The sequence below is a fragment of the Engystomops pustulosus genome, chromosome 8, assembly GCF_040894005.1.
Source record: "Engystomops pustulosus chromosome 8, aEngPut4.maternal, whole genome shotgun sequence".
NCBI classification, from domain to species: Eukaryota; Metazoa; Chordata; class Amphibia; order Anura; family Leptodactylidae; genus Engystomops; species Engystomops pustulosus.
The window spans coordinates 18,450,244-18,463,384 of NC_092418.1; the positions used below are offsets into that span (position 1 = coordinate 18,450,244).

Genomic DNA, 13,141 nt, shown 5'->3' on the forward strand with positions numbered 1-13,141 from the left:
CTTACAGAGTAAAGGGATTCAACAAAGCATATGATGACATGGATAAGGATACCAAAATTGAAGTCTACAACAAATGTATGAAGAATCAGCTAGACAAAACTACAGCAGTAAATGGTAAGTCTAATAGCCATTCCATTGGAAAGTCCCATTTCGTAGACTGGAAGGTTGCTATCTATCAGCTTTTGTCCGACCAATTCGCAGAGATCATCTTAATGGGATACGAAGATGGGAATGTGCAACAGAATGAACAAATGTAACTGCAATTTTTTATATTGAGCAGAGTAATGTCATATATATATATATATATATATATATATATATATATATATATATATGTATGTATTACAAAACAGAATATGGAACCTAGAGATAGATATACCATATAGATGCATATAGATGGATGGATAGACACACCTCCACTATTTATAACAATACATTAAAATGATATTTTTCAGGTGTAAAGTGTGGGCAGCAGACACAGAAGACTCAAGATTGGTTGGATGCCAACTTTGGCAAGTTTGCAGAATTTTCAAATTTTACAATTTTTAAAGAATACAATGTAAACTTTAAGGGGGTAAGTACCTTTCAACATCTACCTTACATTCACACCTGCCTATTGACTAGATGTTATATAAGTTTCTCTTGATGTCTTTGAGGTGGAAGTCATTGAAACTTTAAGCCCCAGCCAATTGGGAGAAGTTGCTGTAGATTCCATTGAGAAAGAAGAAGTTGCATGCCAGGTGGCCAGTAAAGTGCAAAACTTTGCAGTTCAAGATGCCTACTCCTTCCTTGACTCATTCTCTGCATCCTTCAAGGTATAGTAGATCCTTCATAAATCAGACAATTTATAAGAGCATTTACTTATGGTTGATCCAATTAGGTTTCTGGAGACACTGAGCTATATAGTGAGTCTTCACATATTTTAGTGATGTCTGTGTCTTGCAGAGTCTAAAAGCAAAGTTTACAAGCAAACAAATTAGCAGCAAGTTCCTGGCATCATCAATATCTGCCATCAAGTTGGATTTTTCCAAATATACCGCCAGTGACTGGGAAGATCTTATGTCAGTCAAGCTACAACCTTTCTTATTCAGCATGGATGCCGACACATTGAAAACCATGTTAGATAATACTGACTGCAATGGCTACAATGTGGTGTAAGTAACACCTACACCTGTTTGTCTTTTTCCAATGTATTTACCATGAATTGATCCCGAAACAAGAGGCAACCAATCAACCCAATGGGCAATTTAAGCCTTAACCAAACAATTTCCTGCATGACATTGTTGGCTATATATCTATATTCAATAGATACATCTATTTATATGCCTCAAGGAACTGAAGAAGATCTTGATACTATGGGGAGACACTTTTGTTATTGAAAGAAACAAAGCTTCAACTGTGAAGTAGAAATTCAGTTTCCGGCTATGGGTCATATAAGACATGTGTCAATAGTACGACTTGACCTCAAGGTTTCCCTTTGAGTGAATCACAATCGTTCTGACCATGTCTTTTGGATTGTCATGTCACTGAGTTCACCAGTGAAACTGAAAATTTACTATTTTGCCTCGAATTGCATTCCATGATACATTTGGCCTAAAAGTTTCTTTATGTTTTATAATTTCATATATATATTTTTTTATAATTAGGGTGAAATATCTGGACTCCGAATTTGACAATTTTTCCCCTGAAACTCAACAAAGCCTTTATGGAGTCTTATTACCCTTCCTTAAGAATCACCTCTCATCATCTGGTAAGGTTTAGGTGAAAGCCTTTTATATGAATAGTAGCTGGTGGGTGTCCTTTCTACCTCCTGGACTCCTACCACTCATACACCAACAGCTACACCCATGCACTAAAATATAGAATACATCCATATACTTATGATCTTCTAACAAACTGTCTGAATCCTCAGGTGCCTGCCCTGTAAATGGAGAAGCTAGCAGTGTCACTGCTTCCAGACTTTTTGGAAAATTCAAAGTATTTGTATCTTATGTAGATTTAAATACCCTTATATCTAATTTTGATGGGGTAAGTGCGATTTTTATATTTTAAATGGCAAATAACAACATGTTTCTGAAAAAAAAGTATTACAACAAAGCTAAATTCTTTGAGTATAAGAGTAACACCTATCCATAGGTTGTTTTTATTCTGTTGAAGTTCAGCTTTCCAGCTGACTGGGCAAAAAAATCATGTCTCTACTTTCATATAGAGTAGTGTTTATTGCAACAAGTGTTCTTACATCAAGAGGAGTTCAAAATGTAGAGGGTTAGTTGGCAATTTGAGACAGGATTGGGAAGAAGATAATATTGGAGGAGCTTCTGGTTATTTCTAGTAGTGGAAGAAGAGCTCAACTAAGGTTGACAGATAAATAGTGTTGAGCGGACCCCAACCACAAATTTCAGGTTTGTACTGAACTTGGTGGGTTTGGGTCTCCCAGAGCAGACCCCAAACTTGTTCAGCTTAACTTCCCTCCGGGGTGAAGTTGACTCTTCAAATGCCGCTTTAAAAACCACTAGCAAATTCAGAAGCAGCATTTAAATGGTTAAAAGTGTTGACCTGATGACGTCATGGGGAGTGACAATTCTCCCCAAAAATGGCGGCACACAGCCTAGGCTGGCGACTTTGCAAGTGGCATTTAAACTGTTCACTCTCACGATTGGTGGTGGTATTTTAAAATTAGATTTTCATGGGGTCTGTTCATCACTATCGATAATGTCTTCTGCATAGGCCAACAATATCATCATTTACTAGAAAGGTCAAAGGGTAAAGAGTTTTTGTACAGAGGAAGGGTAGAAGTGGACCTATCCAGACTATGCAGTGGTGAAATGGAAAAGATAAAGAATTTATATAAAACTTTTATTTTGAATACTTAAAAGCTTCTTGGACACAGTTTGGTCATAACTGAGACTTTCCAAAATTTGCAATTGTATTTTTTCTTTTACACACTCAAGACCTTTCTCACATGCTATGGTTTTTTTTTCTCTATTTGCAGCTCCAAGCCATTGACTCACTCTCACCTGTGCAGAAAGCCTCCCTAGCCATGAGTGGAGACATACTCACAGATGCCACTAAAGCCACAACCCTTGCCAACAGCTTATCTACCCTTTCTTTTGACGGTTTAGACATGTTCCTGTCCAGTTTCCAAGCTATTGCAGTAGAGGTAAGAACAAAAGAATATCTCATATCCTCCTCTATCTATCTTTCATCTTTCTAGAATTACAGAATTCAGCAGCACTCCATACGGTGAATGAAAAGACAAGTGGATTTATTCCAAACACATTGCATCAGGACTGAGGCTTCATGTAGAAGCTGAAACGTTGCGATGTGTTTGGAATAAATCCACTTGTTTTTTCATTCACCATATGGAGCGCTGCTGAATTCTTTGAAGCTCCTTACATTTGGAATCGCCATACTCCATTGGCTTGCATCCAGGATTAAGTGTATTTTTCCAGTGCTTCTGTGGACTTTATCTATCTATCTCATATATATGTATCTCTATATAAATAATTTGTATCACCCCTGTTCTAAAAGAAGAGTTCTTAATCATTTTTACTTTTATTTTCCACAGAAAGAGATGAATTCCTTATCAAATCCTACCATACGGGGCTCTTTATTCAACACTATTTATGGAACAGTCTCCAAGCAGTTTTCATCATTTACAAACGAGCAATGGAGCAACTACTGGAATTTCAAATTGAACCTTTTCTTACCCAGTATAACGGAAACCCAAATTGCTGCCATACCTGAGAACATCAACTGCAACGCTTTCAAATCCATGTAAGAAAACGCATTCATATTTTATCTGAAGTGTCCCCACAAAAACATGGTATTTGTAGTAAACTAATTGGGACTGAGCTGCAATAGACTTTGAGGGTCATTTATCTTTGAATATTCTCTTTTTTCCTCTTATTTTTGTGACTTTTTTTGCCACATTTGATATATTTGCACGTAAATTTGTGACTTTTTGCAACCACTCGCCTAGCAAAGTTATAAGAAATTCTTAAGTGTTGCATCTGACATATATTTAAAATCCAGATGTGAATGTTTGAAAAAAGTTACCATTTTGGCGCAAATCAAGATGAAAAAGTTGAAAATAAAGGCCAGTCCTGCGAGGCATAGGAAAAACTTTAGAAGAAGTCGCAGAAGAGTTTCAGACTTTTGTGCAACTTATTATTAAAAGCCCCATAGACTCAGCTCCCTGATATATCAACTTTTAAGATAAAGCAAACAAGTCCAAATCCTAGAAAGAACAAGAAAATACGTGTACAAATGTCCTGACTAAAGATAAATGACCCCCTTTCACTGTGCTATTGTGAGGATAGAAAACGATAGAATAATGGTTACTAATATGACCTATATAACGTTGTCTGATAAATTATATATGACGTTTCTTTGCTTCTTGTGCTGCTACACAGAATATCCGGCCTTAGCAAGCATTACAAAGAACTTTCGGCGCCTGTGCAAAAAGCAACTTGTGAAAAAGCAAAGTCCTACCTAAAAGCTAATACTCCAGCAAGTGGTAAGAAGCCATATATTCTCTTGATTGACCCACAAAAGTTTCGTTCACTTAGATCAGTGGTGGCGAACCTATGGCACGGGTGGCAGAGGTGGCACTCAGAGCCCTTTCTATGGGCACCCAGGCCTTCACCCCAACACAGAGTTTCCCAGCTATGACACAAGGCTTTCTCCTGTGATCCAATACAGCCCAGGACGTGCCATGCTCAGAGCTATTTGGCTGCCAGAACTACAGGAGGAGCGGGAAGGTGTGGATAGAGATGGATTGTCATTGGAGCTCCTGCTCTGGGTCTCCTGACTCTTCCTCTTCAGGGGACCCTAGAGGGAAGCTACAATCCAAATTTCTCCATCATCTTTCTAATGTATTGGTGAACTCAGGATGCCAATACGATTAAAACCTGTGATACAGCAGGGATCAATAGGTTACTGCTTAAATTGTCATGTTAGTACTTTGCGACCTATAAATGGGTTTTGGTTGTAGTTTGGGCACTCTGTCTCCAAAAGGTTTGCCATCTCTGATTTAGATAGTTGCTAATAACTTATTTTGTGCCATATTTCAGGACCAAAATGCCCTTCAAGTTCAGGCGGCAGTGGATTTTGGTTTGAAGAAAACTTTGCGCTATTTGGTGAATATATCACCATTCAAGAAATCACTGACATATTCCCAGGTTTTAGTGTTGTAAGTATCTTTAACAGAGTATGAAATAGCTATAAGATACATTTTTCTGTTCACACTATTGCATGAATAATGAACTTCCTCCTATTTAGACCGATTCTATTCCATACCTTACTGCTGACCAACTGGGCACCTATTGTGCCAATGGTGAAGTCTTGTCAGACATGGAGAAGATTAAAAAGGTGATGGGTGGAATAACCAGTAATACCATTGAAGAATTCATGATGTCATTTAATGCTGGACTTGCCGCGGTAAATATAATCTTTTGTATCATGTCTTTTTACTGTTGGCTATTGTTAGAATACAACACCATGAGGGACACCTGTAAGCTCAAGAAGCCGGTGGCAAGATGCCATATATTCTCTCATTTCTATTGTGTTCTTTGGTTTCTAATTACAGAATAGCATCACAGAAATTAGCAATGCGCCATTGAAAAAGTTCCTCATGGGAGAAATCTTGTGTAAACTTGGGTCCAAATTCTCATCTTTCGCACCCAAGGACTATTCCACCTGGTTTTCAGAAAATCTCAAATATTTTACCTCCTCTATGGATGCAAAGGCCCTCGGATTCATACCCTCGGATATCGGCTGTGACTCTCTGGCCGCCATGTAAGATGAGAATTGTGATTTTGCTATTTTATTATGCCTTAGTATACCGTATAACAGACTAATCTGTCTTCTGTATCCAACAGTATGAAGCCTTTAATTGCACTGAAAAACCCTGAAAACCCAGAAGCTATATACAGCTTTGTTCAATCAGTTCTAAAGAATCAACTAACATCTACAGGTGAGTCAAAGTGTACCATAACCGGTAAAGCACTGTCTACACCAATAGTCTCTTAGCAGTGGTCTCTCCGGCCAATGCAAGACTAAAATGAATGGCCGACTGCTTCTATAGTTTGTAGCTGGACAATTCTCTAACTAGTCAATGATGTCTTAATTTAACACATCGAATATTTCTAATAATGCATTATTACTTTTACGTGATTTGATATGTCAAAGGTACCCAAAAATTTTTTTTTTAAACTTCATTTTTGTAACTAGCTGCCTGCACCGGTGACATGACCTCAAAAGAATGGGTAGAGAAATACTTTGGAGGCTTCTTTATCGTGGGGAAATGGCAAGACATTGTTTCTTTGTCCCCACATTTTGATGTGGTAAGTGATGGCTTTATTGTCTTCAATTTCTTATGATATGTTACATCATCCTCTAGAAGACTTTGGAGGTCATTTATCTTATCTCTCTTTGTTTTGCCTGTCTTTCTTTGTGCTAGTTTTTTATCTTTTCAGATATGTGGCTCAAGAATGTGGCACAAATATCTCGACACTTTCCAATTCCACTTCAGTGCACATTTCAAAAAGTCTCTAAAATTGCAATGCACCAAAAAAAGCCTCAAAAAGACAGAAAAAAAGAAAGAAAAATAAAGATAAATGACCTCCCTTGTTTTAGTTTACTCTCATGGTCTTTCTTGTTGGTCTTTCCATTTTGAATACTTCTTCATTTATCCTGATGTAAGCAGTTGCATAGAATTAGAAACAGAGAACAAGCAATGGATCCAAGAATTAAAAAATTCTATAACCAGTTAATATTTTTGGTTCAAGCTTCTTATATTCAACTGTCGTGGCCCCCGATTTTGGTCCCATTTACTCTCCTATACCACTATACTTCTCCTCCTCCTCAACCTGTACTTACTGTTACTTACTTTATCCATAGTTGACTGCAGTTGGCAAACCACCGGTTAGAGAATTCTGCTCTCTAGTTTATTTCTTGCTACAGTATGTTGTCAAGTCTTGTGGAAGGTGTTTATTGCACAAATTAAGTAACATTTCTTTTTGCATTTTTTTTTTAAGACAAGTGCTGCCCAATATATGTCTCAAGTCCAGTTGGCCGAAGCATCTGCAAGTACTTCAATTATAAGCAATTCTACTGCATTGACCACTCTGCTGTTCTCATTCAGTGGAAGTTTGGAAGACTTCTATGGCTACATGGACACCTTGCAAACTTACTTTATAAAGGTCAGCTGAAAAGAAATAGAGCGAAAACAATACATTGCTCAAAGATTTTATATCTCATTTTGAGTTTTAGTCTTGAGAATTCTGAAATCCCATCACATCTTATCACATTAAGAGGCAATCCAACTATCAATGGTGATAACTAAGGAAAATTGTCACAGCACCACCCCTTTTACTAAGAATTGTAACAACATATATTAGATTAGGGATCACATAAATTATTAGGATTGTCCTCAAAAACTTGTAGATACTATCATACGCATGAAAAAAGACACATGTCCATCAAGTTCAACCAAGGAAGGGAAGGGATTGGATGAGGAAGAGAACAATTCTATATAACATAACCATCAATGTTATTTAGGTGTAAAAAGGCATCTAGACCCTTATTGAATGAAGCTCTCTGCTGTGAACAGCACCTGAGGCAGGCTATTCCACAGACTGTTCCCTTAGTAAAAAATGCATGTGATTACATTTTTTACATTTGTAATGTATTCAGAAAAGTTGTGTCTTCTATACTAAGATAAATACCCTAAGATAAAGTTCACACAACGTAATGTGAAGTGTACTTGTCTGTAGACTACAGAAATAGACTGCACATAGAAATAAAAAAGGCACTCGAAATATCCAAAACTGAAGCTACTGTAATGTATTAGGAAGGGGGGTGCAGCTGTAGTGCAGGTAGGGCACATTCTGCTGCGAGAGGGAATTTAATCACCTTCAATAATGTGTTTCATTTCAACAAATCTTTTCAGAATCCATCACTGTTGTCAAACACTAAAGTGAGAGACTCCTTATTGATGTTTGTTGCACAGTATGTATTTGCAAACATGGACACTTTTGACATAGATCTAACTACAAATTGGATGAATAAAATCAACTTTCTGCTGCCTGGCATCAATGCGACCATGCTGGAGCTAGTTCCAGGCACAATCTCATGTGAACAATATCAAGCCATGTAAGTATATATCTATATAGTGTATAATATATGTACAGGCAGTTCCTGGGTTACATACAAGAGAGGTTCCATAGGTTCATTCTTAAGTTGAATTTGTATATTTTATAATTGTAGATCCAGACAAATTTTCTTTTTGGCCCCAGTGACAATCAGAGTTTCAAACTTTTTTGGTGTAATGGGACCAAGGATTATCAATAAAATCTCATTACTGACACCTTACAGCTGATCATTGCAGTCTGGGACTATAGTAAAGCTTTCAGAGAGCTTCACCAGAGATCACAGTGGGCAGAGGGGTCCGTCTTTAAATATGGGTCGTCTGTAAGTCAGGTGTTCTTAAGTAGGGGACCGCCTGTATATATATATATATAAACTGCTTCACTACTGCGTAACCATGATCTCTGCCTAGTATTGCTGCTGAGGTGAGATAAAATAAATGTAACAGAGCTGCAATACCACACACAACCTCTCACCAGAAGAGATGGACGGATCTGATGATCAGGTTCAGAGACAGCATTTGGCCACCTGACCCACACATATTGTCCCCCTGGCCAATCATAACCATGGCTAGTTGCTAGGGGCATCAATTTTCTGGATTGGCTATTCAGCCGCCATTCTGACTATATGTCTGGGTCATGTGTCAATATAGTAGACCTCTGATTTTCTAACTTGCTAAATAATATAAATGTAGTTGCTTACAGCTTGTACTATAGGGATCGTTTATGTAGTAACATAGCTAGTTCAATAATTAACCCTGTCACGCCGCAGCCTTTTTTCATTCATTTTTTGCTTTCCACCTTCAAATCTGTGAGACGGCTTATTTTCAGCGTAAAAAAATTGTACTTCTCAGTGACGTTATTTATTATTCCATGCTGTGTACTAGAAAGGTGGAAAAAAAATTCCAAATGTGGTAAAATTGGCAAAAAAACACATTTGTGTCACTTTCTTGTCGGCTCAGTTTTTACTAATTTGACTCTCCATATGATCCGTCTAATTTAGTCTTTGGTTCGTACAGTTATGGTGATAGCAGTTTTACATCGATTTTATTGTGTTTTAATGCACTCTTAAAAAAATAAAAACAATACAATGAATCTAGACAGTCTAATCGTTCCTACCATATACTGCACTAATACTGTATTGTAGAATATAGCCTTTGTACACATGATTCATTACAATTCGCCACTGCCACATTGTAACGAATCTGCCGAAACCTGGGGCTATGAATCGCCTTTCCTCGATGATGTCACAGCGAGCAACACTAGAAAACAAGATGGCAGCACCCATGTGCCAATGGACTTTGATCAAAGGTGTTAGCGGTGGGTGTTTGATGCAATATGCAGCAAACCCCATGTATGTATGATGAAGGCTTGCCCAGTGAGACCTCTTCATACACCATTTACAGTTCTGTACCGTACTATTATGGCGCAGGGTGTAAAGATGTTAAAGGGGCTGTATAGTTTCCCAAATTCTCTTCACCAGAGAAGTCATAGAAGCTGTAACGGTAGCTATATAAAGACAAATAGACCCAATAGGGCAGCTTTATCAAAATGGATATGTGAACATAGCCTTTATGAACCTCTATAAGTATTACCCATGAGGCAATTTACATTATGCAGTGCAAAGGTACCTAGGCGGTGGACCCCTAATGGTCCAAAAGCAGCAATTACATTCTACCATGTTGAATGCTATGTTTTATAACAATACATGTTGTCTGCAGTGTGAGCGCCCTCAATGGTGTATACCAATCCTTATCAATTTCAAAGAGGACAGAAGTTGCAGCATTCCAAAAGAAATTCTTGAAAGCGAAACATGATGCAGGTAAGTCATTCTTACAGTATGAAGACAAACACTATTAAAAGGTATAGTCAGGAAAAACAGTAGGACAGAAACATTTAAAGAGGACCTGTCACCCAAATTTTCGGCACTAGGAGCTGCTTACTAAAGTAAGCAGCTCCTAGTGCTTGAACAAACGCCGCAGTGTTAGAGTGATAGCGTTACCAGAAACCTCCGGTAATGCTATCTAACACTGCGGCGGGGTACAGTATAATTGTCGGACAGCTCGCAAAGCAGGGTGGGGGCGAGCGAGGCGGTCCGGGGAAGAGGCAGCATCCGATGATTACATTGTAATGTACCGGAGGTTTCCGGTAACGCTATCACTCTAACACTGCGGTGTTTGTTCAAGCATTAAGCAGCTCCTAGTGCCGAAAATAGTGCCTCTTTAAGTGCATGGGGAAAAACTGCAATACCATTTACATTCATAATGCTGATTGGAGGACAAAGCAGCCATGTTTTATTCAAGACAGAGCCTTAGGGAAGGGATTTTCTGGGACTTTTATATTGATAATATTTATCTTTTTTGTATTTATTTGTAATTTACTCTTTTTAAGACAAAGGGTTGTTGATAAACCCTTTGGTCATCAATAGGTAAAAATCACGGGCAACTAATCAGGTGTCGTAGCAGCCCTACAAATGCCGGTATTTGGAATTGTTGAATTTAAGAGCCTTAGGATAACTAGCCATTAGGGCGAATGGGTAATTTGCAGAGAGATCTGCTAAACAATAAAACACATCTTTTATAATGGATGGTTTATTTCTCTATCTGGTGCTGGCAGCTTTCAGTATAGACAAGGGTCACAGAGATGACTTTCTAGTATCTTATATCATCAAGTCATGCTTACATCATGCTTGCTACAGGAGAAAGAAGCAATGTTAAAGCGTCACTTCATTGTGACAGACAGTCAGCACTAGTTCTAATTCGATCACTCCATGCAATGAATGATACTAAGCAATGGATATACAAAGTATTCTGAAATTAGCCTAGGGTGTACAGGTTGTAAAGTCCATTCCATGGTCTCTTGTTCACCAGCATTGCCGTTTATGACCTGTCTTGTATTTTTGTCACCAGATAATACATGCACCGATAACAATGTACTTGAATATTTGCGGAAGAACATTGGATATTTCTGTAAACAATTCAATGCTGAAGACATTGCACTATTTAATAACGACATAGATGCAGTAAGTCTTACGAATTTTTGCAGTCTGTCCTAAGGAACAGAAATGAAAGGTCTTTACTGGAAGACTGTGTTTGATTCCTCCTCTAATTCCCACTGTCTTTCCCACCAACGCTGTATGGGTCTTCTCTTTTGTATTGTGTTTTATTAACTACATTTGTGGACTTTCTGTTGCTATAATGTGAATGAAGTCATGATTATCTGTGGTTACCAACTCAGTAGCTGGAACATTTCCATCAGGACATATGATCAGCAATACACAACCATAAGTCCATCACTCCTCTGTCGAAGCCTCCATAGATATACTTCCCCAGGCATGATTTATTTAATGTTAATTTATAATTTTTTTTCAATGGTCTGGATATTCTTGTACAATCCACTTAGAACATCTTATAGGTGAACAAAGGAGAACTAGAGAAGTTAACTTCTATCAGTAAGTTTCTGAAGACTCTTCCCATAGGTGACCTGTGATGACCTTTAATCATATTTAAGAAACATCTAAAGGGGTGACTGTAATGTTAACATTAAACAGTCACTAAATAATTATATTAAAAATGTGTTGACTGGATGCAGCCAGCCACATAATGACCGTGTCATGACCACGTTGTATATTTTCACCCTTATAAGCTGCACAAATTTCACTTTCATTATTGTTTTATCCACTTTATTTGCATAAACTACATTAACATAAAGTCAACGTTCTAATTTACAACAAAGTAAGTTATGCCATGCAAGAGGCCATTTCATTTTCACTCTGTAACTGCAGAGATGATATTTGACTTTGGAGAATGAAGCCTTCACTGTTCATAGCCCAAAGGGTTCATCAACCTCCCTATATTATAACTTATATATGAAAAAAAAATTGTACAAATTGCTTGGGACATGATAGAAATTTTTTAGACCTCAACATCCCCAGTCATTAGGCCACAAGATGGACCCACTAAGAATAAACTAACGGTCACATTTATTGGGAGTCATCAAGCAAACTTGTCAATAACCTGATGATACCGTCCAGAGTAGACTGCCTAGGGGGATTATAAAGGTGCTAGGACCAAGAGTCTCGGACCATCCTACAACGGCTTGTCTCTTGCAAGTTTAGTTTGATCAGTAGCAAAGCATTTTCTTGTAAGATCACAACTTTCTCTGCTACCTACTTCTTACTGAATGTGTAACCTCTAAAGTAACCACAATGAAGACAACTCTTCAACACTCAAAGAAGACGGAGATTATCCCATTGGATGTATTTACAGTAATTTCACTCTGGTGACATCCATTACCACTGCCGTCCCGTATTTTATAACTTTTTTTCATCAATAATCAACTCCTTTATCTTCTGTATTTTCTATATTCTCAGTGTAAATAAATCAACCACAGCAATCAAGGGAAAATAAAATCTCGAATCTTTAAAGCACTAATATATCTCCCATAGAAGAGATCTGTTATGAGTTGTATTAATGTATGAATTACTAAAAGTGCCAAACCAACAGAAGTGTTGTATTATTATATATGATCATTTCTGTCATTGTTAAGATGAGCCACTAATGGCATTGGTTGTTCATTGACTGTATAACCTATAAGACATTACCAGCAACTCGTATCGTCTTTGCCTTGTCTCTGTAGCTGTCTATTTACTTATAATAAATATTCATTGAAAACAAAAACTCCTTGGTATATCTGTAACAGTGTTTCGTACCACATTTCACTATTTCTTCTTTTGCCTCAGGATTTGTATGTCTAATCCCACTAACCTTGTTGCTACTGGTTAAACTAAACTAAAAGTTTACTTCAAATAACTCAGAGTAGGACCTGTACAAACTAACCTTGGTTGAGGAGATACATGCTCATAGCCTGGTAACCATAGAAGAGTCAACCTCAGTCTTCTCTGGTTTTCTTTTCTTTGTCAAAATATGTTGTTGTAATGGTGGTGGTGGCAAGATGGGAAAACTTTTTGTTTATTTTTGATTTCTTCCATT

At 37.6% G+C, this 13,141-nt stretch overlaps 1 protein-coding gene across 2 annotated transcripts in view; it reads left to right on the forward strand.

The window, feature by feature from the left end:
- LOC140074786 (uncharacterized) overlaps positions 1 to 12,829 on the forward strand; it is a 41,925-nt gene extending 29,096 nt beyond the window's left edge. For both annotated transcript variants that reach the window (XM_072119957.1, XM_072119958.1), the window contains 18 exons: positions 8 to 114; positions 456 to 574; positions 657 to 815; positions 946 to 1,154; positions 1,647 to 1,750; positions 1,913 to 2,028; positions 2,993 to 3,160; positions 3,569 to 3,777; positions 4,416 to 4,519; positions 5,076 to 5,194; positions 5,284 to 5,442; positions 5,591 to 5,799; positions 5,883 to 5,977; positions 6,235 to 6,347; positions 7,041 to 7,205; positions 7,955 to 8,157; positions 9,872 to 9,972; positions 11,060 to 12,829. In XM_072119957.1, coding sequence (XP_071976058.1) covers positions 8 to 114; positions 456 to 574; positions 657 to 815; positions 946 to 1,154; positions 1,647 to 1,750; positions 1,913 to 2,028; positions 2,993 to 3,160; positions 3,569 to 3,777; positions 4,416 to 4,519; positions 5,076 to 5,194; positions 5,284 to 5,442; positions 5,591 to 5,799; positions 5,883 to 5,977; positions 6,235 to 6,347; positions 7,041 to 7,205; positions 7,955 to 8,157; positions 9,872 to 9,972; positions 11,060 to 11,205 — 2,605 coding nt within the window. In that variant the 3' untranslated portion in view covers positions 11,206 to 12,829. The remainder of the gene's footprint in view (positions 1 to 7; positions 115 to 455; positions 575 to 656; positions 816 to 945; positions 1,155 to 1,646; positions 1,751 to 1,912; positions 2,029 to 2,992; positions 3,161 to 3,568; positions 3,778 to 4,415; positions 4,520 to 5,075; positions 5,195 to 5,283; positions 5,443 to 5,590; positions 5,800 to 5,882; positions 5,978 to 6,234; positions 6,348 to 7,040; positions 7,206 to 7,954; positions 8,158 to 9,871; positions 9,973 to 11,059) is intronic.
- The last annotated feature ends 312 nt before the right edge of the window (positions 12,830 to 13,141 follow it).